The sequence below is a fragment of the Ascidia mentula genome, chromosome 7 (assembly GCF_947561715.1).
Source record: "Ascidia mentula chromosome 7, kaAscMent1.1, whole genome shotgun sequence".
Classification (NCBI taxonomy): domain Eukaryota; kingdom Metazoa; phylum Chordata; class Ascidiacea; order Phlebobranchia; family Ascidiidae; genus Ascidia; species Ascidia mentula.
In genome coordinates this window covers 81,919-103,945 of record NC_138572.1, presented here as the reverse complement: position 1 = coordinate 103,945, position 22,027 = coordinate 81,919, and the positions used below count along the sequence as shown (strand labels likewise).

Here is a 22,027-nt window from a genome sequence, read left to right as displayed (position 1 = left end):
AGAATGAACAGCGGTCACTTTTCACACTATATTAAACAGCGCCACTATGTGATTTTTGGTGATAATTTTACAACAACAAGTGGGCGCTGTTGTAAAGCATTGACAACAATAGAATTGCCGGTGACGGAAAACAAATGACGCCATTGCTAAGTATAACTTGTAATAATGCAAAGTTGTGTTGACAGAAAACTGTTGGGTGGAAACGATGGAAATATGAAATATTGTGATGTTTGTCTGATGGTAGTTTGAAGGAAATGGGGTTCTTTCTGCAACTTGGAGTTTTGCTTTGGAAGAATTGGAAGTTGAAGCTGAGACATCCAGTAAGTTCATTTCTACTCGTTTGATAATATAGTGGTTGTTTCGTTTAACTTATTTGATCACATTTTCAACAATTGCGATGAGTTTGCAGAATCTAGCAGAAATTGTTTTTATTTATGTACTATATATATGTTATTTTAACTCATTATACTGTTTTATGTGTCTTATCTATAGGCTTTCAAATGAAGCCATAAAAAGATTTTATTATTCACTCACAGTCGGCCAAAATGTTAAAACAGTCACTGACGCAAGCTAGTTGAATAAGTTGATACTTACGGTCAAACAACAAACAGTTAGTGGAAAATCTTGCCAATAAGTTTGCAGTTATTAAAGGAAATATCTCATCATCATTATTTATTGTTAATATATTTGCTTCGTTATAGCACAGAAGTAAATTGCAATTGAACGAGCCACTATATTATGTGTAGTCAGCATTATGACAACAAGGTTTATATTTCAGTCAAGTGTGTACAAAAATATTAAATTTTTTAGCGTCACCCCCAGGAAAACATTGCATAAAAATATGTATGTGGTGATTATTCACAAACCATGGCATTTGTCAACTTCTCACAATGTAATTATTATATTTGCAAGCTATGTAGGCTTGATAGGTTGATACAGTTTGTATACCTGTCTGCAACACATTGGTTTTTGTTGTTTAAAGTTTGTGAAATATTTAATTATTCAGCAAAACCAACTTTTCTTCCATTGGCAACCACCTTTAATGTTTTTCAAAAATTTGACCACCGTCAAAATTTCGAATAAGTTCAACAAAAATATGTCATAAAAGTTGTTACAGATGGTAGATTTTAAAACCTCAGTAAATTAAAACCTGTTTTCGTTGCCAAAATACGGCCTATGGCCTAAATTGTTTCATAAAATTAATTTTCAGACTAATTAATTGAACTTACAACAAATTCAAACATAGGACTGAGTCTTTCAACACCGTGACAAAATTGTGAAGCTCCAGAAACAACTTATTTCAGTTGAGGTTTGCACAGGTTGTCCGTTGGCTAAGTAACCTCGGGCCATCAGCTGATCTGTAGAAGAAGTTTCAATGCAAAGAAGATCTCGGTTATCTTCTATACAGGCTTAGTGGAGCTTGACGCGTGTACCGGTCGGTCGTGCGTTGTTTTGCCATCTGGGGAGTTCTTTGTTGTGACTTGCACGCTTTCTTTGTGTTAGAGATTGCTTGGTCGGCGTTATTCCTCGTATTCACCTACGACTGGTGGTCAGATTCCGAATTCCCGCTGATAGGTTGGTGTTGAAGGCAGTTGGAAGTCAACTATTGTGCTTGTGTCATTAACACAGTTCTTCATTCGTGAAGTATTGACCGTTATTTCTGAGTTATTTGTCCCCCGGACAAAGTGATGAAAGCTGTAATGTTGACATGTTAAGAACATCAGCAAAGTTCACAATAAAGTTTTCGAACTATTGGTGAAGAGAGCATAGTTTGCAGTGCAACAGTTTTGAATTAAGTTATTTGTGAGACACCGCAGATATTTCCTGCTAATCGTTTAAGCAGCTCGAAAGTTTGGAAAGTGGTCTTCGTTAATCCATCTGCCATCTGCCATCTGCCACTCGTGCAATTAACAAACAAGCCGTCGGTTTAATGTAAACGAGCTTGCGGTGAAGGAAAGGTTACGTACAAGTTGGAGGGTTGAAGTCGTGTAACATGAACTTTATGAATGCAACACTTGTATTTTCGTGGTATTCATGTGGTACACCAGCTCAGTTTCGATATTGCATGATGTAAGTTTTGGTTTTCGTCCAGCAGAATATACAAGCTTACCTCCAATGCTTTTATTGTAATGCTGCTTACATCCTAACCGGATATTTCATCGTTTCCTTTTCGTATGGGGCACGGTTTCAAGGGACAGTTTCACGAAAAGCGTTTACTAGAAAGCTGGGATATTTAATTAAAAGCAACAGTTTATTTGTGCAAACCGTGCGTTGTTGCAAGACATGCATGCAACACTCTATCTGTAATTCTGCATTCAACACTTAGCCAGAAAAGCAGTTGTGCAGTTGGAAGGTTTACATGCAGATTTGTTAGTGAGATATCGCCATGTGCTTCCGGTGTGTCTCGAAAACATTCTCTGGTCATTTCATTGTGATCGTGGTAATAGGTCACCGCCTTGTGATTTTTGTTACCTTAATTCTACTGTGACAAATGAACTACTCATTAGTGATGTCATAAAACCTTTGTCTAGCAGTGAGTAATTAGTTCTACAAGATTAAGGAACAAGTAATTTTTTTGACGTAGAAATGTTCTGTTTTAAATATTACCAAATTTGTCATTACTTTCTGAACTTTGTGTTGGTGGGAATTCTGTAAAGTCTTCCTTTTGTGACGTTTCAATTAAAACAGGAAGAATAATTCGCAGCTTTTGTTAAAACCCGCTGTTGTTTCAACCAGGTCTCTCGTGAGCTATTTGAAACCAGCTTTTGTTCGATTCTTGTTTATTCAAATGGAACCCAGACTTTATCTGGCTTAACTCAGACATCCACATCCGATAAAACTTCCACCACCCCAGAAACTTGTCTATCACTTTCCCGATGGGAAAGTGGACACACCATAGCGAAAATATTCATGCCGCCGTTGTAATTTAATACTGCGCAATAATTACGCAAAATCGATAAAAACAATCAAACTAATATTTATTCTTTCTATAATAATAGAACTTTCTGTCGACAGTTTAGTCATAATTGCCTAAAACAATCAAAATAGGTGAACTGAATAATTTTATTGTGTTTGTGTGAATATTGTGTTTTTTTTCTCGATCCTGAAATTTGTGTAAAGAATAAAGTAGAAGTGATTGTGATAATCGAATATTCAAACATCTGTTATTGGGGATGATTTTTTTTTGCTCTTCGCGTTTCGTGACGTCATTAAAGTGGCGACAACGATTGCGGATAATTTTAACAGAGGTCCAATTGAGGCGATCAGTGAGTTGAGGTTGATATGAAATATATTGCCAGGAATGCGTAGAACTTTTCCATGATACAACATTTAGATACAGGGATTTTCCTGTGTAAAGCATAATAAATACTTAACAAGTCAACCGCTGCTTTCTGCGTTATAATGGTCCAATCAAACGTGCCCAACCGTGACGAACTTATTACTTTTGTTGAAACTTGCCACCATATTTATCGAATGACGGTGCAGAATATCTGAACAAAGTCGGTTGTTTGTGACGTCATGGATAAACAGCCAAATAATGATTTGTCTGTTCTAATTCTGCATTTGTGACACAATTACTCGTTTGTTTCACAGCATCATGCTCACTTTATGAGTGTAATTAACTTTTTTCCCACCAACATTTGCATGGCGAGTTTGAGGTCAAAAATATGGGGACACCCCCTGGTCGCACTTCTGTGGAAGAACTTTCTCCTGAAACGAAACTCGCCGGTAAGTGACAACGTGATGACGTCGACTGGTGACGGTGCCTCTACCTTACGTCTGATCCATGGGGATAAGTGGTCGCAGGGCTGGATCGAAACTATGTTTGAAAGAAAACCACTTTTCCAAACTGAACTGATTCACGCGCAATTCTATTTAAAACTTCACTGTTTTAATTTATAATTGTTTCACCAAATATGGCGCGAACACAAAAGAAAACAAATCGAACCAAAAACACGTGTTCGATTGTTGTGTTGTGACGTCACAATGAATTAAAAATAGCGGCGTGATTTAAACTGTCACCAAATTTCAACAATATTAAGTATCGGCCCATTAGTTTCAAGCGACGATTTACGCAATAATACGGGTTCGATTGTTGTTGTGACGTCACAATAATCACATTGCTTGCAACGATGATTTCATCAACGCATTTTGACAGAAAAAAACTAGTTTATAAAAAAATATGTTGTTTTATATTTCAGTGGGTGACGGCTTTCGAACTTGCGACTCCACTGGTTTTGTTCTTTCTTCTTGTTGGTCTCCGTATTCGTGAACCTGTGAGCAAATCTGGCGCAAGTAAGTTTTGAAATCATTCAGTTGCCAAACTGTTGCGTTCATTCACTTGGTAACAAATGTGAAAACAAGAGCTTGAAAGGTTGTTGATTGTAAATATCACGTGTCGCTTGTGTAAATTTTGCAACTAACAACTTGAGTAAAGACGACTTCCTCCACAGCTTACTTCGAACCCCGACCGCTTCCCAGTGCAGGAATGGTTGCCGTGCTGCAGGAATTCTGTCCCTCCACTGATGGTCATGATGTTTACGGTTATCCCTTGCACAAGAAAGCAATGTAATGTTTACCTTCTGGAAGTTGCATAAACATGATTAAAAGACTGTGTGTATATAACTGCATTTAAGACCTAAACTTCGTCCAAACTTTTGATAAAAGAACCAGTAAAAAGTTGACAAACTATAATGTAGAATCAATAGAAAAATTGGCTTTAAATATTTTCTCTTAAAAATTGTCAGGAAACAAAGAAACCCCGTAAATATCATGTCGTTGGTAGCGTGAAATGTAGTTCCATTATATTATACTAGAGATAGAGTTGCGCCACTTTTCTATGCCCCGGGCCTTCAGCACATTCTATATTTAGAGATCTACCATCAATCTCACTTATGTAAACAAACCATATCTATTCACTTCAGGATTGGTCCGTTTCTTGATCACATGCATCATGTTTGGGCCAATCAAAGCGTTTTGAGTCGTGGTCACAACATTTCGTCATCATTCCAAAACTTCAACAAAAGTTTTCAAGAATACAATAACCTCCAAACGCATGCAAAAAGTGGAAAAGGCAAGTCTGAAATCAACTAAAAGCACAGCGAAGATTTTGTTATTTGGTTGCCTAATTTATTAGTTGATCCATTTGTTTTGACTAATATTTGGCACAAACAACTTTTTATTCATTAAATTGAGCAGAATTTTGAACTTTTTATTACAGGCGTCCAAATAAAGACTTTATTAAAGAACACGACAGAATTTAAAGATTTTCTCATTCGTAATTTTTCTTTGAGTGAAGAAGAATCAAATGAAATTGTTGAATCCCATGTTGACATCGGCAAGGTTTGTGTTTAAACCTGGTCTGTAAATCTGTTGTGATGTAACAATCGTTTGTTTTACTCAGATGTTGTTGACAAACCAAATTAAAAACTTCCATCGAAATAAACGAAGCATTGAAAGCAAAGCAGGATTCCCGTGGAAATATTTTCACACGTTTGTGGGAAAAAATCATTTTTCTTCTGGCAATTCTCTTGTAAGCAACATTTACACCGAAACATTTATGTTAAAATTAAATGTTTTTGTTCTGTAATTTTCAGGAAGTATTCAACTTGTTCCGACCGATTGTGATGCAACAATTCATATCCGCAAATCTTTCATCTGACAAAAGAACTGAAGCATTAAAGGTATCGCCTCAATTTGTAAAATGCCATTATGTTAAATTTGTTTCTTTTAACTTCATCCAAAAACTTCAACTTTATGACATAACAATTGTTGATTGTTGTTTGAAAACAATTTTGTAAAACATTGCAAATATTTTCAGACTATCTTGCTTTCTCCGTCCAACTTACATAACCTCGTTTGTGGAACTTCTTTCTTCCAAAATCCCAACACAAGTTCCACTGTAAGTTTCTCACAAGCTTTGACTTCAAAATTCCATCAAGCTTTGTAAAGATTCCAAACTGTATTTAATGAGAGATTGTCTATCTATTTTCACACTAATAATGAACACAGCTATGTTTGAAACATGTGCTTAATTATAATGCTGGCCAGAAATATCTTGGGTTTGCAAATAATCTTTTAAAGTAATTTGCTCCAAATATTTTGCATCCAGTCAATCTGGTTTGTATAAAAGTTTTTTTGTATCATTTCCAGAACTCTAGAGTTAAGGAAATTTGCAACAACAAAAACTCGACAAAATTCGATTCGCTCTCCACCGAGCTGAAACATCAACTTAACATGTCTGCATTGTTACAAGATGTTTCCATGGGAACTCAAAAACAAGAGACATCGTCAGATTTCCGAGAAAATCTTGATGTCGTGCTTCGTGAAGTAAGAAAACCACAACAAGTTTAAACGACTTTACTGGAATGAATGTGGTTTCAACTTAAACACTTTTATATTTTCATAATTTGTAATGGTTGTTGCGGCCAAACCAAGTTTGGTATTGAATATTTAATTTTTTTGTATTTGGTAGCTTGATGAATTACAACTGATTTCATCTTACATCCACTCCCTGTCCATGATCGTCCAAATCCTCCCAATATCAGAATGTGTAGAGGATCAACCGATTATGGATCAACCCATCCCCTCTTTTTCAAACAACAATACCAACCAATATTTCATGTGTAAGAAACCACACTTTGATGTTTGCCACATTTTCTGTTTCAAATTTTCTGTGGATTTTAAAACTTAAACCAAAATATCTATCAAGTAGATTTTTATTATCCTGCATTGCAAATTCCAAACAGGTTTATTCAGAACTTGTCTGATAAAATATTTTAGTTTCATGGAATGATTCAACTGCCCTCCCCCCAATATTCAACACAACACTTCCACCGATTCCAAAAACAACAACAGTGAAACCACAAATAAAATCCCCCCAACAAATTAAGAAGGAGAGTTACATTGCATTGTGGGCCGCCATGCAACCTATATTGTGCGGTGACAAAAAGTATGATTTGGGTTCTTCAATATCTTTGTACACATTTGTGTAAAATGTTCATGATACAAATTTAAAGCTGTTACTTCAAAACCAAATTAATAATAGAAATAAAATGAATTTTTCAGGCCGTCTTTGCATCACAACTTGACCAACTTTCATCTTACTAACACACAGAAGTACAACCTTGGCGTTCTGATTCATGTTCTAACTAGCAACCCTAAAATTTTATACGCCCCAAACAATACCCAAGTTGATGATGTCATCATGAAGGTTTGTCATGAATTTCTGCTTCGGGAAAATTGGTGTAAATTTTTCTGTTTGCCAAAATTGACTCCATTGGATTTATTGATTTGTTAAAAAGAATTTAATTTATTTTTAGGCAAACACAAGTTTTGCCATAATTGGAAACATTACTGATGCTGCCCTCCAGTGGAAAAATGTCTCAAAACAAATCCGTAAAACTCTGAATGATCCAAGTGTTGGAGAAACGTTGAATTGGTTACGAAAAGTAAGTAAAACAGGATATTATAAGTTAGTTTATTCATTCCTGCTACAATTTCTATACAGAGGCTGCACACTGTAAGAGTGATATTTGTTTGACAAGATTCTACCAAAATATATATTGCTTAACGAGTAATTTGATTATCGTCTGTTTTTAATATATTTCAATAATATTTATCTCCTGCCGCTGAAACATCCATGTTTATTTAGTGGTGCAAGACCACGTCCTTGACTACTGCTGATTTGTTTTCATATCATCAAAGTTCAAAAACTATCCCACTGCAATACTAAGATACAGATACAATCGCATTGTTTCGCAGTATAGGGTTTGTTTTTGCGCACATGTACAATGACAACTAAAAAGTCTTTCACGTGAATTACTGTAATGCCTCACTTAATTTTAAGGCTAAATTTGCATGCAGTAAATGTCCGAAATATTTAAACCGCATCCAACGGTATTATTAATCAGATACCGGAACCAAACCCCCCCCTCATATTTTTTCTAGATCCGCCACTGGTTATTTTATTTTGTGTATTTGGAATTTTATTTAAATTTTTTTTATAACTTATGATTATTGTCATTATTCCAGACAAAGGAGTCTTATTCAACAAATCCTGAACTTGTATCAAACCTAACTACTGGATATCCACAACTACAGAAATACTTTGAAAGCAATCAGACTTTACCAAACAAAACCCACATAATAAACCAACTTGATAATATCGACGATGCAGCATGCAGTTGGAGGAAGGTAGTTAAAATCATATGTGTTTAAGATTTGTTAATTTTGTGATTTTTTAAAGAAACAGTTTTTGTTAAGACTAAAGACAATTATTTAAATTTGATCCTCAACTAATTTGTCAACTCAATGTTTTACACAAACTTGTTTGTGTAAAAATCAAATATTTTAGTTTGTTTCTGGGATCAGCATCGATTGGTTTAAAGGATTTCGAACAGAGGACGAAGCTGTGGAGTATGCGACTACTCAAGCGTATCACGATAACGCTTCAGTGTTTGCAAGTAAGATTTTAGTCTGAAAATTTCCTCAAACCTCAATTGGGTAAATTGTTGTTCAGAATTGTTCAGTTTCACTTGGAAAAGAATTTTTGAAATTTTGTTTTATTTTGAAGCACTTGTGTTTGACGTCGACACCAGAGGGAAACTGAAACCCCACGTGGTTTACAAGATCCGACAGAACGCAAGTTTTACCCAAGATACTTCACAGATACGACTTTCCTACTGGCGGCCGGATCCTTATAACTGGGATTTTAAATATTACGACGTAAATATGTTGTCATTATTTATTTACTCCCAACATATTTGCTTGTAACTACAAGTTTGGTTATTATATCTGACACCTATTGTTTTTACAAGACATGATGACATTTATCAAAAAAAGCAGTTTTAAAAAGTTTGTTTTTACAGTTTGGATTTGTTTGGCTGCAAGATATCGTGGAACGTTCAATTATGTGGGAGTTCATCGGACACGATGTCGTCAGTCCAGGAGCATACGTCCACGAGATGCCATATCCATGTTATATATTTGATGTGTATGTCAATTATTTAAATTTCAACTTGCAAACTTGAACAGTCCTTCATGATTTCAATGATTTGTTGTTGAAGGTTTTCTATGGACTTGGAACACATTATGCCTCTAGCGATGATATTATCATGGGTTTATACCGTCGCCATGTTGGTCCAACATATCGTTTATGAGAAGGAAAGAAGGCTGAAGGAGGTGATTTACTTGTATTTCATTACAACAAAGAGTTGATCTGATTAAGTTACTGACTTTGAACTATTTTTTATCTCTTTGTTACATTCCACCAGCATGCGTCTTCCTATAAATCACAAAGTACGACATTTTTACCTTCCACAAAATTCACATACATTGTTTTAATCCAAGGTGATGAAAATAATGGGTTTATCAAATGGAGTCCATCTTCTAGCTTGGTTCATTTCATCATTTCTACAACTTCAAGTTTCTGTAACAGTTATAGCTCTCACACTGAAGTATGGGAATGTGCTGGGGAACAGTAATCTTTTCATAATTTGGTTGTTTTTTTCACTTTACGCCGCTGCCACAATCATGTTCTGGTAAGTTCCATTTCATGATATTGAAAAAATTTATTTGATCAATTTTTCAAAATGTAAAAATATTAAAGACTTCATAAAACCTTGAAAGTTTGTGATTAAATTTTTTCAGTTTCCTCCTGAGCGTTTTCTTCTCGAAAGCAAAAGTAGCGTCAGCGTGTAGCGGGATTATCTACTTCATGACATACCTCCCATTTGCTTACATGACAATACAAGAATTCCTACTTCACGAGACGATCCCTGTGTCAGCCAAGATATGTGGAGTGGGTTTTAACTCTCCTGTATTAAGTGGAATTATTAAGATATCAAAAACTTAAACCTGATAATTTTATAAACCTTGTGTTTTTCCTCAATTTGGCATAAATGTTATTCTTTAAATTCCAGATCATAATATTTTGATTTATTCTGTTATCGTCTCATTTGTTTCAGTCACTTTTATCAACAACAGCTTTTGGGCTTGGAGCAAAATATTTTGCGATGTACGAATTATCTGGTTATGGAATTCAATGGAACAATCTTGCTCTGACCCCAGTTGAAGGGGACACGTTTAGTTTGTTTCAAGTAAGAATTTCATATTACAAAACAAATTGTTCTCTTGTCACCTGTTTGTTTTCTATATGTAACAGGCAATGTACATGTTACTGGCTGATATATTTGTGTATGTTATTTTGACGTGGTACATCGATGCTGTGTTCCCTGGACAATACGGCTTACCTCGACCGTGGTACTTCCCCTTTACCGAGGTAAACTTGTGGGTGGGAATTGTTGAATTTTAACTTGAAGTTGTATCGTAGTCATACTGGCTCGGACATGGTGCTACAGACAGTGATTGTTGTTGGAAACCATGGCGATGGTGGTTGAATCGTCATGGCAACGTTGATGATTATGTTCCTCTGGACTCTGACGATGAGTCTCTCGTTGAGGTTCCTCCCGACAACTTAAGAGTTGGAGTAAAAATCCAAAAACTTACCAAGGTTTGAAGTTTGTTGAATAAAATAATTTCAACCAATTGTTGTAAGTTTGTTGGTTGAAAGGATTTTAGTTACTTTGGTGTCAAAGAATCTGGTTCATACAAAAAAATTTGTTAAGGATATCATGTGTCGAATATTCCTGACCCTTCTTGGTCAATCTTGATCAACTAGTGGTTGAAAACCCCTGTTATTGGCACAAAACCCATCTCAAATACGTATTGTTACCAACTAAATATAAGAAAAATCAAAATATTTTATTGACATTAGAAATACAAGAGAGGAAAGAGGAAAGCGGTCGATAAATTATCTCTGAGTTTGTACGAGAATCAAATAACTTCATTCCTCGGTCATAATGGAGCAGGAAAAACAACAACAATGTCCATGTTGACTGGTTAAGTTTGTAAACATTTTGAAAAATTGCTGTTTCTTTTTGCTCCAAAAATATTGCTTTGTCTGCTGAAAAGCCAGAAAGATTTTCAAATCCAGAGTCATTTCATTGCTTTTATTTGTTTTCAAAACATGCAAAAAATAAATTTTTTTTTTAGGTTTGATTCCACCAACCTCTGGCACAGCCCTCATATATGGACACGATATCCGATCTGAAATGTTGGATATTCGCAAAAGCTTGGGAATGTGCCCCCAGCATAACGTCCTGTTCGACGTCTTAACTGTTGAAGAACATCTGTGGTTCTATGCCCGTCTCAAGGTACTTCCCCTCTATCGATAGTTTGAAATTTAACACAAAATTGAAATAACAAGCATGAATATGTGCTCGGGTTTGACCTCTACTGTGACCTTGTAATGAGGTAGTTTGTCTGGTCATCGCCAAAACACTGTCAAGAGTTCGTTGAACTTTTGTGACCGAGATTTGAATGAAAAATTTACGCCGGAAGTTGAGATTCGGATCGTCTCATAGAAGGTGGTTCCCCTCCACGGTGGTAATGCGCTACGTCAGACAAAGCGGCTGTGTTCAAGCTTGTGACGTAATAATAAGAATCCATCTGCACATGTGTATAAATCAAGGGCAACAAAGTCATTTTCTACACCCAGTGGGTCCGGATTTGTTGCAAACTTGAAGGTGTTTAATTATTTTTCCCCCAGGGAGTTCCAGCCAACATGATTGCTGATGAAATGGATCAATTTCTTAAAGATATCGGGTTAGAGGTCAAAAGGTCATGCAAAGTTCAAACTCTCTCTGGGGGAATGAAGAGGAAATTGTCCGTTGCTATTGGTAACCAATTCTGACGTTTGAGTTCGAATAAAGAAGTATTTGCAACGCCTTGGTCGTCATGGTAACTGAAATTTTATTTCCAGCGTTTGTGGGGGGGTCGCGTACAGTTATACTGGATGAGCCGACGGCGGGAGTTGATCCTTACGCTCGTCGGGCCATCTGGGATTTGATCATCAAGTACAAGCGGGGAAGAACAATCTTGCTCTCAACTCATCACATGGATGAAGCCGATCTACTTGGTCCATATTTCAATTTTACTTAGTTGAGCGATATTTATTGAAACCTGGTTTTGTTGTTCAGGTGATCGGATCGCGATACTTTCCAACGGAAAGCTTCGATGTATCGGAAGTTCATTATTTCTTAAAAGTAACTATGGCGACGGGTATCTCCTCACACTGATAAAGAAGGTCAGACTTATTCATGCGTGAAGTCAAAACGTTTCAAATTAAACTTTAAAAACGAAGTTTTAAACTTGATCCCCCAACCCCTTGCAAAACATGGGTTCGAAATAACGAGGGTCGTGGGTTCAAATCTCAGCGGGACCTTGTTCTATTTCGACTCACTTTGCTAATGTTTTGTATTTAAACAAACCTGAATGTTTTTTTTACAGAAATTTCCACAGAGCTGCACGGAGGTGACGTCATCACAAGAAGAAGAGAACAGAGTTACGAAGTAAAATCACTCAAATACTTCTTGAAATCGATTTATTTGTGGAAATAATCTGCTGACAATTAAAACTTTCAGGTTTGTGAAAGAACAAATTCCATCCGCCATTGTTACGTCACAATCAACTTCGCAAATATCTTTCAACTTTCCGTTCGAATCTGCGAAGAAAGGAAGTTTTCAAAGATTGTTTGAGAAACTCCCAGATCGGATGAGCGACCTAGATGTCATGGGATATGGATTGAGTGACACAACATTGGAGGAAGTTTTCCTTAAAATAGACGACCTGTCCAGGTCCGGATTAAGTATTTTCGTTTTACAATAACCCGGATGTTTATTTTAACTTGTGATTTACTGACGGCGATAACGTCATTATTTTGCCACTGACGTAATATCACGTGATTAGGTGGGAAAGTGAAGGAAGTTCTGAAAATTATCGCCCAAAAAAACTAAGGTCGGATGACCGATCTGGTCCCTCATCCAATACAAGCTCGCCTTTCATTGGTCCGTCGAGTCACGTGATAGATGAGGATGATGAACCGATGATTGATTTGTCACCTGATCACGATCATATGTATCATGGTCATGATGATGTTGCCATGATTAACCTTTCACATGATCCCAAAATTCACGGTACAAACGAAAGAAACATGATCACTATTTCACATGAAGGAAGAAATCATGAACCTCATTCCGTGAGGAATGATGATATTGTTCATGATGAATCTGTGATAGATCATTCACAAAAACCCTCGACTTCATCATATCATGAAAACTTTAAACCTTTTCCAAACCCACAAACAACTCACCCCGGTCGGGATTTGAACCCACAACCTTCTGGCCTCGGAACATCAGAAACCGAGGAAGCTCTGGTGTGGCTGAACAGCGCCGCTAGTGTCGATGTTACGTCACATCGTGTTGAGGATGAGGATCAGTTGCTGGATGTTGTTTTCGGGAATTCCTCATTCGCCACCGTGGGTGAGGAAACAAATCCCATCACTGTTGAAGATGATGACGTAGAGTTACTGAACCTCAGTGAATATAACGAAGGTGGGGGGAGCTACCAACTGACACCTTGTGTTAGAAACATCAGGATTATCCAGGTAACAATATGACGTCATTTGATGTAACATGACGTCACCATGTGATGATGTAAAACCTTTTGTTTAGGGTTTGCTGACGAAACGTTTCCATTACGCGAAACGAAACAGAAAAGCTGTTTTTTACCAAATTATGCTCCCTGCATTGTTCGTCATAATAGCGATGACAGTTGCGTTGTCGATGCCGACCGCCCGCGACCCTCCCCCCCTTATCCTTTCCCCCTCACAATATCACAACGTCACCGAACCCAAGGGAAACTTCATCCCCGTCACGGATCAGAGATTTTTGTACCCAGTGACGAAATCTGACCGGAAGGACGCGCCCCCCTCCGATATTAAGTTGACCTTTAACCTCGCATCGGGGGTCGGGGCCACTTGCGTACTCAAACACCCGTTTAATTCGTCATTCAACCTGGAGCTTGACGTCATCAACCAGACGACGAATGCAGACGAGAACCTGAAACTCATTTCGAAATATTTCGACCCCTACTGCCAATCATCCTTCACCTGGGGAATCCCCATGTCCCAGTTCCTCCCCCCCAACCCGAGTTTCAACCCCTACACCAACGTGACGTCACAATCGGACCCGACGAAGCCTGGAGAGATTTGTTCGTGCTCCAAGGACGGAAAAACTTACATTTGTCGCGAAAATATTGACGTCAAACCCGGTCACAAAGTCGTCACGGGTGACTGGCTCCTTGACGTCACGGGTAAATACCCCATCCTGAGATACCTGATGTACACGACAATGGGTTACCGACTCCACCGGTACGGAGCAATCTCATTGGGTGAATTCCGTTCAAATGTCAACCAATCATTTCCCGGCTGGCCTTCCCCATTGAGGAAACTTGCAGTCAGAGATTCTGCTCAGATCTTCTACAACCATAAGGTGGCTTGTGTAACGTATATATGTGCAGTTCATACTGAGTGGGTGTCGCTATAACATCATATTCCAAGACAAACTTGTCTTACATTCCAAATTTGTCAATGACCTTCTTTATTGGAATATTTCACTTTTTATCTTGACGACGTTAAACGCAGGGTTATCACTGTTAAACGCAGGGTTATCACTGTTAAACGCAGGGTTATCACTGTTAAACGCAGGGTTACCACTCCATGCCAATATATCTAAACGTGCTCAACAACGCCATCTTCCGGGCAAACCTTCCCAAAGAGATGGGAAACCCGGCGGCTTACGGAATCACCGCCATCAACCACCCCATGAACAAAACTGCCGGTTTGTCACATCTTTATTTTCGGTGAAACCCTAAATATTTCACAATTAAATTTAAATTGGGTTGATTGGAAATATTGTTGTTAAATCTGTTTATGTTATGACGGTAACTATTCAACTTGCAAATAAAATATTATTCTACGTTTTCTGCCAGGAATGCTTACAGTTTTAATACATTTGAAGTCCCATAGGTCTGCTCTCCTGGAATAAATTAACCAACTTTATTTTTATGAAGTTTCGTCTGTCACACAGCAAGACTTTATCAGGAACCTTTTAAATAATTTTTAAATCACAAATAAAAGCACATTTCTGTTCAAGCCCACCATGATTTCTATTAGTGACATTTCCTTTTACGCAGGATTTTAATGTTCGGTTGATTCTCAGGTGCTTTTTCATTGGACTTTCTGTTCTCTGGTACTGACGTCATCATCGCTATATTCATCATCGTCGCGATGTCATTCGTTCCAGCGAGTTTCCTTGTATTTCTGGTTGCCGAGAAATCCTCCAGAGCTAAACACCTTCAGTTTATCAGTGGAACTGGTCCAGTAACTTACTGGTTGTCCAACTATATGTGGGATATGCTCAACTACTTATTCCCAGCACTCGTTTGTATCTCAATCCTACAAATATTCGACCTTCCCGCTTACACAAGGTGAGAATCTTATCGGTGATTTCTAGTTGTGTCAGAGGTCGTGGGTTCAAACCCCACCCGGGGCGATAATATTTTGTGTTAAAAGTTGCCACATAAATTACAATAACTTGTCGCCAGATAAGCTATCAACATTGCCACTTTAAACTAATAAAATATTGTAAGTTGGGACGCGTATGATTGTAATCGTCATAATCGTATGTTTATTACGTCACCAGGGGACCGAACGCGGCAGCAGTTGTTGCATTATTTCTGTTGTACGGTTGGTCAATGACACCCATCATGTACCCAGCATCGTTCTACTTCGAAGTCCCTTCCACTGCTTACGTGTGCATGATCGTTCTAAACCTCTTCGTTGGCATAACGACCGTCGTCACCACCTTTATGATGTCACTGTTCCGTAACGACGACCACATGATGGCGCTAGGGAGGAAATTGGAATCTATTTTTATTATTTTTCCCAACTTTAACTTGGGCCGTGGGTTAATGACGTTGACTTACAACGAATTCATGAACGATTATTACAACAAGGTCAGTTCAAGGTCGTGTGTGTCGGTCGGTGGTCATCATTATTATTGTTGTCAACAGATCGGCGAAACCGATAAGGTCCGCTCTCCGTTCGAATGGGATCTTATCACTAGGCAACTGGTTGCCATGGCGATCGAAGGGGTTGCCGGGATCATCATCACCGTCCTCTTCCAAGTCAACTTCTTCCTGAAGAGGAAAGGGATCACGGACATCAGTTGTGTCCCAAGGAGAACCCCTGCATCCCCCGAGGATGTGGATGTTGCTAACGAGCGCCATCGAGTGGCGGAGGAATATCACGATGATTTGATTTCCGTGAAGAAAGTTTCAAAAGTTTACAACAAGAAGCAGGCAAGTTCACATCTGCATACTTTTTATTTATTAAATGCAAACTAGATAATTTGCATATTTGCAGGGTCAAGTCTTGGCTGCTGAGCAACTTTCATTCGGGGTTGGTCGCGGTGAATGTTTCGGGTTATTGGGGGTCAACGGAGCTGGAAAAACCACAACATTTTCCATGATAACAGGTTTTTATTCTTTGAATAACAAAATATTTCCTGAATTTATTTCGAGAATTCCGACGATTTAAAGGAAGGCCCCCCAGGCGGGGTTTTCCCCGTAAGCGCGATTGCCACCCTTGTAAATATTCAAAGTTTATCGGATTTTGCGTCGGTTTCGGTTAAAAGTTTGTGGTAATGACGTTAGTGGGTTTCTCTGTTGACCTTGACACGATATTCAGGGGACACGGAAGTTAGTTGCGGAGAGATCAAGATAAACGGCCACTTGGTGTCAGCAGGGAACGCTCAAGAGCGCCTCCTAGCGCAACAAACGACCGGTTACTGCCCACAGTTCGACGCACTCTTCAACGAACTAACACCGATGGAGCATTTGCTGCTTTATGCGAGGTAAGCACGGGGGGACGGGGGAACTCCCAGGTTTAATTAAGCTGATTTGTAATGCTTTAACTACACCTGGAAGTGCTTTATTCCAAACTTCGTGGGAGGAAATTCTGAAGATTCTAAAGATCAAACTAACAATGTTTTCAGGTTGCGAGGTATTCCCCGGTGTGATGAGGTGGCGGTTGCTGATTGGGCTATTCGTAAACTTGACTTGGAACGTCATCGTGACAAGCCAGCATGTGATTTAAGTGGGGGAAATAAGAGGAAGTTGTCTGTCGCAATCGCGTTGGTCGGGAATCCATCCCTTGTCCTTCTCGATGAACCGACAACAGGTGAATTGTGGGTAATTGAGAAATTGTAGATAGTCTCATCCATTCTAACTTCCTCTCATCCATTTTCGTACGTAATGAGTGAATAATCCTTCCTCTTATCCACAACTGCACATGACAGGAATGGATCCTGCAGCTCGTAGATTTCTATGGGACCTCATCCTTGACGTCACCAAATCTGGTCGAGCTGTGGTTCTGACGTCACACAGCATGGAAGAGTGTGAAGCGCTTTGTACGAAGTTGGCAATAATGGTTAACGGGAGGTTTGAGTGCATGGGATCAACTCAACACCTCAAGAATAAATTCGGGGACGGATATATGCTGACGGTAGGGGTTAAAACGTACTACTTTCGAGTACAATTTAATAATTTTTACCCAATTGGGGACTTCCCCAGCTTCGATCGAATCAACCCAAGAAAGTCATTGAACGGTTCGTGGGGACTTTCCCTAAAGCGGTAGTGAAAGAACACCACTACCACAAGGTGGCGCTACAGCTCCAGTGCAATGAGGATGGCCACTCGCTGGCGCAAGTGTTCAGATTCTTGGATGAGAATGGAAGTTCGCTGAACATCGAAGATTACTCCGTGAGTCAGACAACACTCGATGACGTATTCGTGAATTTTGCGAAAAAACAGAGGAACGTTGAAGGGGATTCCCCGAGATCGGCTTGGACACGCTTGATTGATTACGTGGTAAGATATTGAGGAGATTAAAAGCGACAGAAAATTGAATAAATTCTATTTGAATAAGAACTGAAGATGCTTTAATAAAAAGCGAAACATGTATTCTAAAACTAGAAGCATGGACACAAAGTTGTTTTAGTAACATTTACAATTCATGTTTAATTACGTCACAGAGGAAAAGAATGTCATCAAAAATTGCGCAACCAGTTCCAGAAGGTCAAAGAAGTTCATCGACACAAAGTAACCTCTATTTGCGTGGCTCCCCTGAAAGTTCAAGGTTACTAGAGGACAATGTTGATGAGGTGGAAGACGCCCAACCGCTTTATTCGTTCGACCAAACGATGGTAAGTTTCTACAGATGTCAGTTCTTCTAAATTCAACATCGGATTTTAATTTTCAGTCACTTTCCTTTATTGATTCAACTTGTTGAGGGGATTTCCCGCATTTACTTGCTCAAGAGTTGCTTGTTTGCTTTTCTATGTCCCAAGCCGTGCTAGTATCTAATGTTGCCAAAAACATTGTGTGTCCAATAATGCAAACACAATGGTGACGTCACAATCATTTTGCACATTTTTGTAGGTTATAAACATCACTACTCTTATAATACACACTTTATAGAACTTTTAAACAACAATCAAGAACCCATGCAAATATTTTTACTTCGTTGCAAGTGATTTTACTTATGTGTGTGCTACTTGCTTTTACAAAGTAAGCAAAATTATATTCGTCTGCAATATTGTGTTCACTGTTGTTCCTGTGCAAATAAACGGACCGCCGAAAGGCCTTGCTCTGTGGGGATGCTTGCTCCAAGTTTCGACTATTTTTATTCAATTTCAGTATTGTAGGAGATTAGTGGATAAGTAAAATGAATGCGTTTATATAGTTGTAAGTCAGACAAGCTGTTTGCAAGGCGTAACACTGATTAAGTGTAATAACAGTAATACATATCCATGTTACAATTTTCAACTGGCCAAAAGACTTTTATGGGCAAAGAAGCGAAGGTCAAGGGTTCGAATCCCATCGAAGTTGCCTTTAAACCGTTATCTGGTTTGCCAAATTTGGTTAATTATTTGTGGTTTGTAAATTAACATGATTGCACAAAACAAAGTCGAATTACTCAAAAAAAAATTTTTAAGTTTCGCGACTGATAGTGGAAACCGCTTCATTTAAAGGTAACACAATCTACATCTTTATCTAAGATGAGCTCTACATGTACAAAAACGAAAAGTTACATATAAATAATACACAACAAACAAATTAATCAGTAAAAAGATAAGGAGAAAAACCTGTTTTACTTAAGTTTGTTTAGTAAAGTTAGTTGTTAATTAGTGGCTAAATTCGATAGGCAAATCTTTTCTCTCATCCAGCAAAAATGGCGACTGATTGTTTTCGTTTAACACACTTACGTAGACAACCCGGGTGACACGAACGTTGTTTTCAAGTCGAATTCGACCAAAACTTTTCTTTGAATTAGGAAGTAATATTTGTGTGATGGTGATTTTAAGTGAAAAGTTAGTGTTGGCCAAATCTAGAGCCAAGGATTTATCCGGAGTAAAAAACCTTAATTGTTGGTAAGTTATTGCGTTGGGCGGTTGTGTAGTGTTTTACCAAAACGTCTCAATACTGATTTCCAATATTTGTTTTTCAGGGGAGCTAACGTATCAGAGGTTGGTGTTATAATTGTTTCTATGTATTTATCAAAAATAAATTTAAATGTAATTTTTAAATGCTAAATTGCAGTGGATTATAATTGTGTGTTTTGCAGATTAATGTTCTCGAAAAGATTCCAAATGTTGAAGTGATCAATTTCAGGTAAACACTTTTTTCCAAATTCTTTCAGGAGCAAAGTTAAATGCATCTTTTTTGTGCAACTTTATATGATGTCAGCTTATGTGTTCATTGTACTTTTTCAGTGCGAATTCAATCGAAAATTTATCTCCGTTTTCATGTTGTGTCCACTTGAGGGAGCTGTACCTAAGAAGAAACAAACTCCAATCTGTCGAAGAAGTGATTCATTTAAAAGAACTTAAAAATTTAAAGTATGTCTCACTTTTGATGCAATGTATAAGAAGTAAGGAAGTTATTTTTCTGCTCTCCTCCAGGTTGCTCTGGTTGGCTGGAAATCCTTTCTGTGAAAACATTCCAGATGAAATCTACAGGCTTTCAGTTTTAAAGCTTCTTCCAAATCTACAGAAACTAGATGACAAACGTAAGGATTCCTGTATTTATGTGTCAAGTTATGTAATATGCATTACACAGAAATAATATTAACATTTTTTGAGTATTTTAAACCTTTCAATAATACATTTGGTAAACAGTTGTGATTTTATGCTAACGGCGCTCTGCACATTTTGTCAAACATGCGTCTGCACATTTTGTCAAACATGCGTCTGCACATTTTGTCAAACATGCGTCTGCACAATTCCACTAGTTTCTAATAATAATCACTGACCATATAAGGTAAATGTTTGGTGTAGTTGTTACAGAAGATGAACTTTTGAAAGCTTTGGAGATAACGATTGAGGAAAGAGGAGGTGGTGGAGATGGAGAAGTTGCTCCTCTTGAAGATGAAAATAATACTGATGATAATTGTGAGGTTGAACAGAATGTAGGAGAAGGCAACAAACCAGATAACAAACAAGTCAGTACACCACAAGATGGTGTTGAAGAGCCCACAAACATAGTTGAAACCACTGGAGTTGCCGAAGACAATATAGAGTTAAACAATGATGAAAAACATTCCTTGCTAAATCCTTCAAACAGTGAAAAGGTCCCATGTGAATCTGAAACATCAGAAATAAATGAAGAAAGCAACCCCCCCCCCCAATGTTCAATCCCCGATGATCCGCCATCATCAAGTTCAGCTTCTGATAAAACTCTACAAGAATCATCAAGTTTCACTCAACTAACATCATCGCAGAGTGAAGACGATCTCATGAAAATGACTAAAGACAAAACATACAACTCAGCAATCCAAATGTCATTGGATGAAACCAAGTAGGTTATTTTCAGAAAAACTTTTATTGATAATTTATTTTTAATTATTAAAAAAAAATAAAAAAAAAAAACTTCATCAAGTCTGGCCGCATGGCAGACGAAACGTCGTAAGAATACAGTATGTTTATGCCAGAAGATCAGTACATTTTTAATCGCACTATGCCTGGCAGCAACAGGAATTTCAAATTTATTTTTAGATCTTTTACCAACTACGAAGTTTTCAACTTCAATCCTTTTTAACATAAAGTTTGCATCTGTTCAAATATTTAATTTTTCAGTAAACTTCGAATCCAACTTGGCTTGAAACCACTTTCTGTTGCAAAATACGAGACTTCCACTTCTCCGAAGAAAATTGTTGCGAAAAAATCCAGAAGGATAAAGGTTTAGAATGGCTTTTGTCATACATAGATAAACTTAACTCTGGCAAAGTGACTTTGAAACGGGGAGTTTATCCAACTGGGTATAAACCAACATATATTGCAGGAATCGACAAGGAATAATTTGCTTTCTGCCACATTATCTCTTGTTTCTGAGTTGGACACAGAAAGTTTGATGATAATCCAGGATGCCATACAGGAACGCCTCAACTATTCATTTGAAGATAACCAGGTTTGTGGGACTTTTTTGTGGATTTTGTGATGTGATAGATTCCATTATGTGCACTCAAATCGTGTGGTTTTAATTGTTGATTTTTTAGATGGAAGAAACCCGACAACATGAAAAGACCAGCTTGGAAAGAATAATTGTTGACATTCTCGAGACAGGCTGAAATTATCTGAATATACAATTATATTTAATAAGGTTTTAATGCAGGAAATAGCTGCTCTATTCTATGATACTTTCTGATTGTTTACTATTTCTATGCTGCATGGGCATCAATCCAAAATAACAATCTATGTAGTAATATTATTTACACAACAATTATCAAGACAAGTTTCTGCTTCACATTCTGTGCCACTATTTCGTGAACAAAGAATTCATAAAAATGAAATTATTTTTCATGAAATTATTTGTTTTATTCAACTCTGTTGTGCCATCGTATATATTTGCGATCTCTAATTTTGTCTCCTATTTTTCATTGTTCCTAAACCTAAGTAATAAAGAAATATATTTTGTACAATTTCATAAAAAAGTCAAACATAATTTAATTTCTTCAATGCGTCGTGTCAGTCTCTGGTCTTTTCCCATACTACTACACTCTCAGAAA

At 37.7% G+C, this 22,027-nt stretch overlaps 2 protein-coding genes across 3 annotated transcripts; both read left to right on the top strand.

Annotated features, from left to right (window-relative positions):
• Positions 1–162: 162 nt before the first annotated feature.
• LOC145909151 (ATP-binding cassette sub-family A member 2-like) lies at positions 163–18,606 on the top strand. Of its 2 annotated transcripts, none has more exons than XM_082996471.1 (43): positions 163–320; positions 4,203–4,296; positions 4,455–4,569; positions 4,926–5,074; positions 5,222–5,343; positions 5,405–5,533; positions 5,598–5,684; positions 5,822–5,902; positions 6,154–6,330; positions 6,476–6,626; positions 6,784–6,952; positions 7,069–7,213; positions 7,323–7,451; positions 8,035–8,196; positions 8,357–8,465; positions 8,576–8,727; positions 8,871–8,995; positions 9,069–9,183; positions 9,352–9,542; positions 9,652–9,802; positions 9,969–10,100; positions 10,166–10,282; positions 10,334–10,513; positions 10,778–10,901; positions 11,056–11,216; positions 11,612–11,741; positions 11,825–11,980; positions 12,042–12,148; positions 12,352–12,413; positions 12,486–12,698; positions 12,811–13,507; positions 13,575–14,393; positions 14,609–14,741; positions 15,123–15,390; positions 15,606–15,918; positions 15,976–16,263; positions 16,328–16,439; positions 16,652–16,817; positions 16,959–17,143; positions 17,262–17,467; positions 17,536–17,832; positions 17,997–18,167; positions 18,224–18,606. In XM_082996471.1, exons 1-43 carry the CDS (start codon positions 255–257, stop codon positions 18,251–18,253), a joined length of 7,686 nt encoding a protein of 2,561 aa, XP_082852597.1. In that variant the 5' UTR covers positions 163–254; the 3' UTR covers positions 18,254–18,606. The 2 variants fall into 2 exon arrangements, with proteins under 2 accessions (XP_082852597.1, XP_082852596.1); XM_082996470.1 differs by lacking the exon at positions 163–320 and adding an exon at positions 3,565–3,729.
• A 328-nt stretch (positions 18,607–18,934) lies between these two features.
• LOC145908470 (uncharacterized) lies at positions 18,935–21,944 on the top strand. The gene is made up of 9 exons (XM_082995761.1): positions 18,935–19,394; positions 19,472–19,490; positions 19,589–19,635; positions 19,737–19,862; positions 19,926–20,032; positions 20,301–20,820; positions 21,099–21,201; positions 21,304–21,429; positions 21,518–21,944. The coding sequence occupies exons 1-9, from the start codon at positions 19,315–19,317 to the stop codon at positions 21,587–21,589; spliced, it is 1,200 nt and encodes a 399-aa protein (XP_082851887.1). The 5' UTR covers positions 18,935–19,314; the 3' UTR covers positions 21,590–21,944.
• The last annotated feature ends 83 nt before the right edge of the window (positions 21,945–22,027 follow it).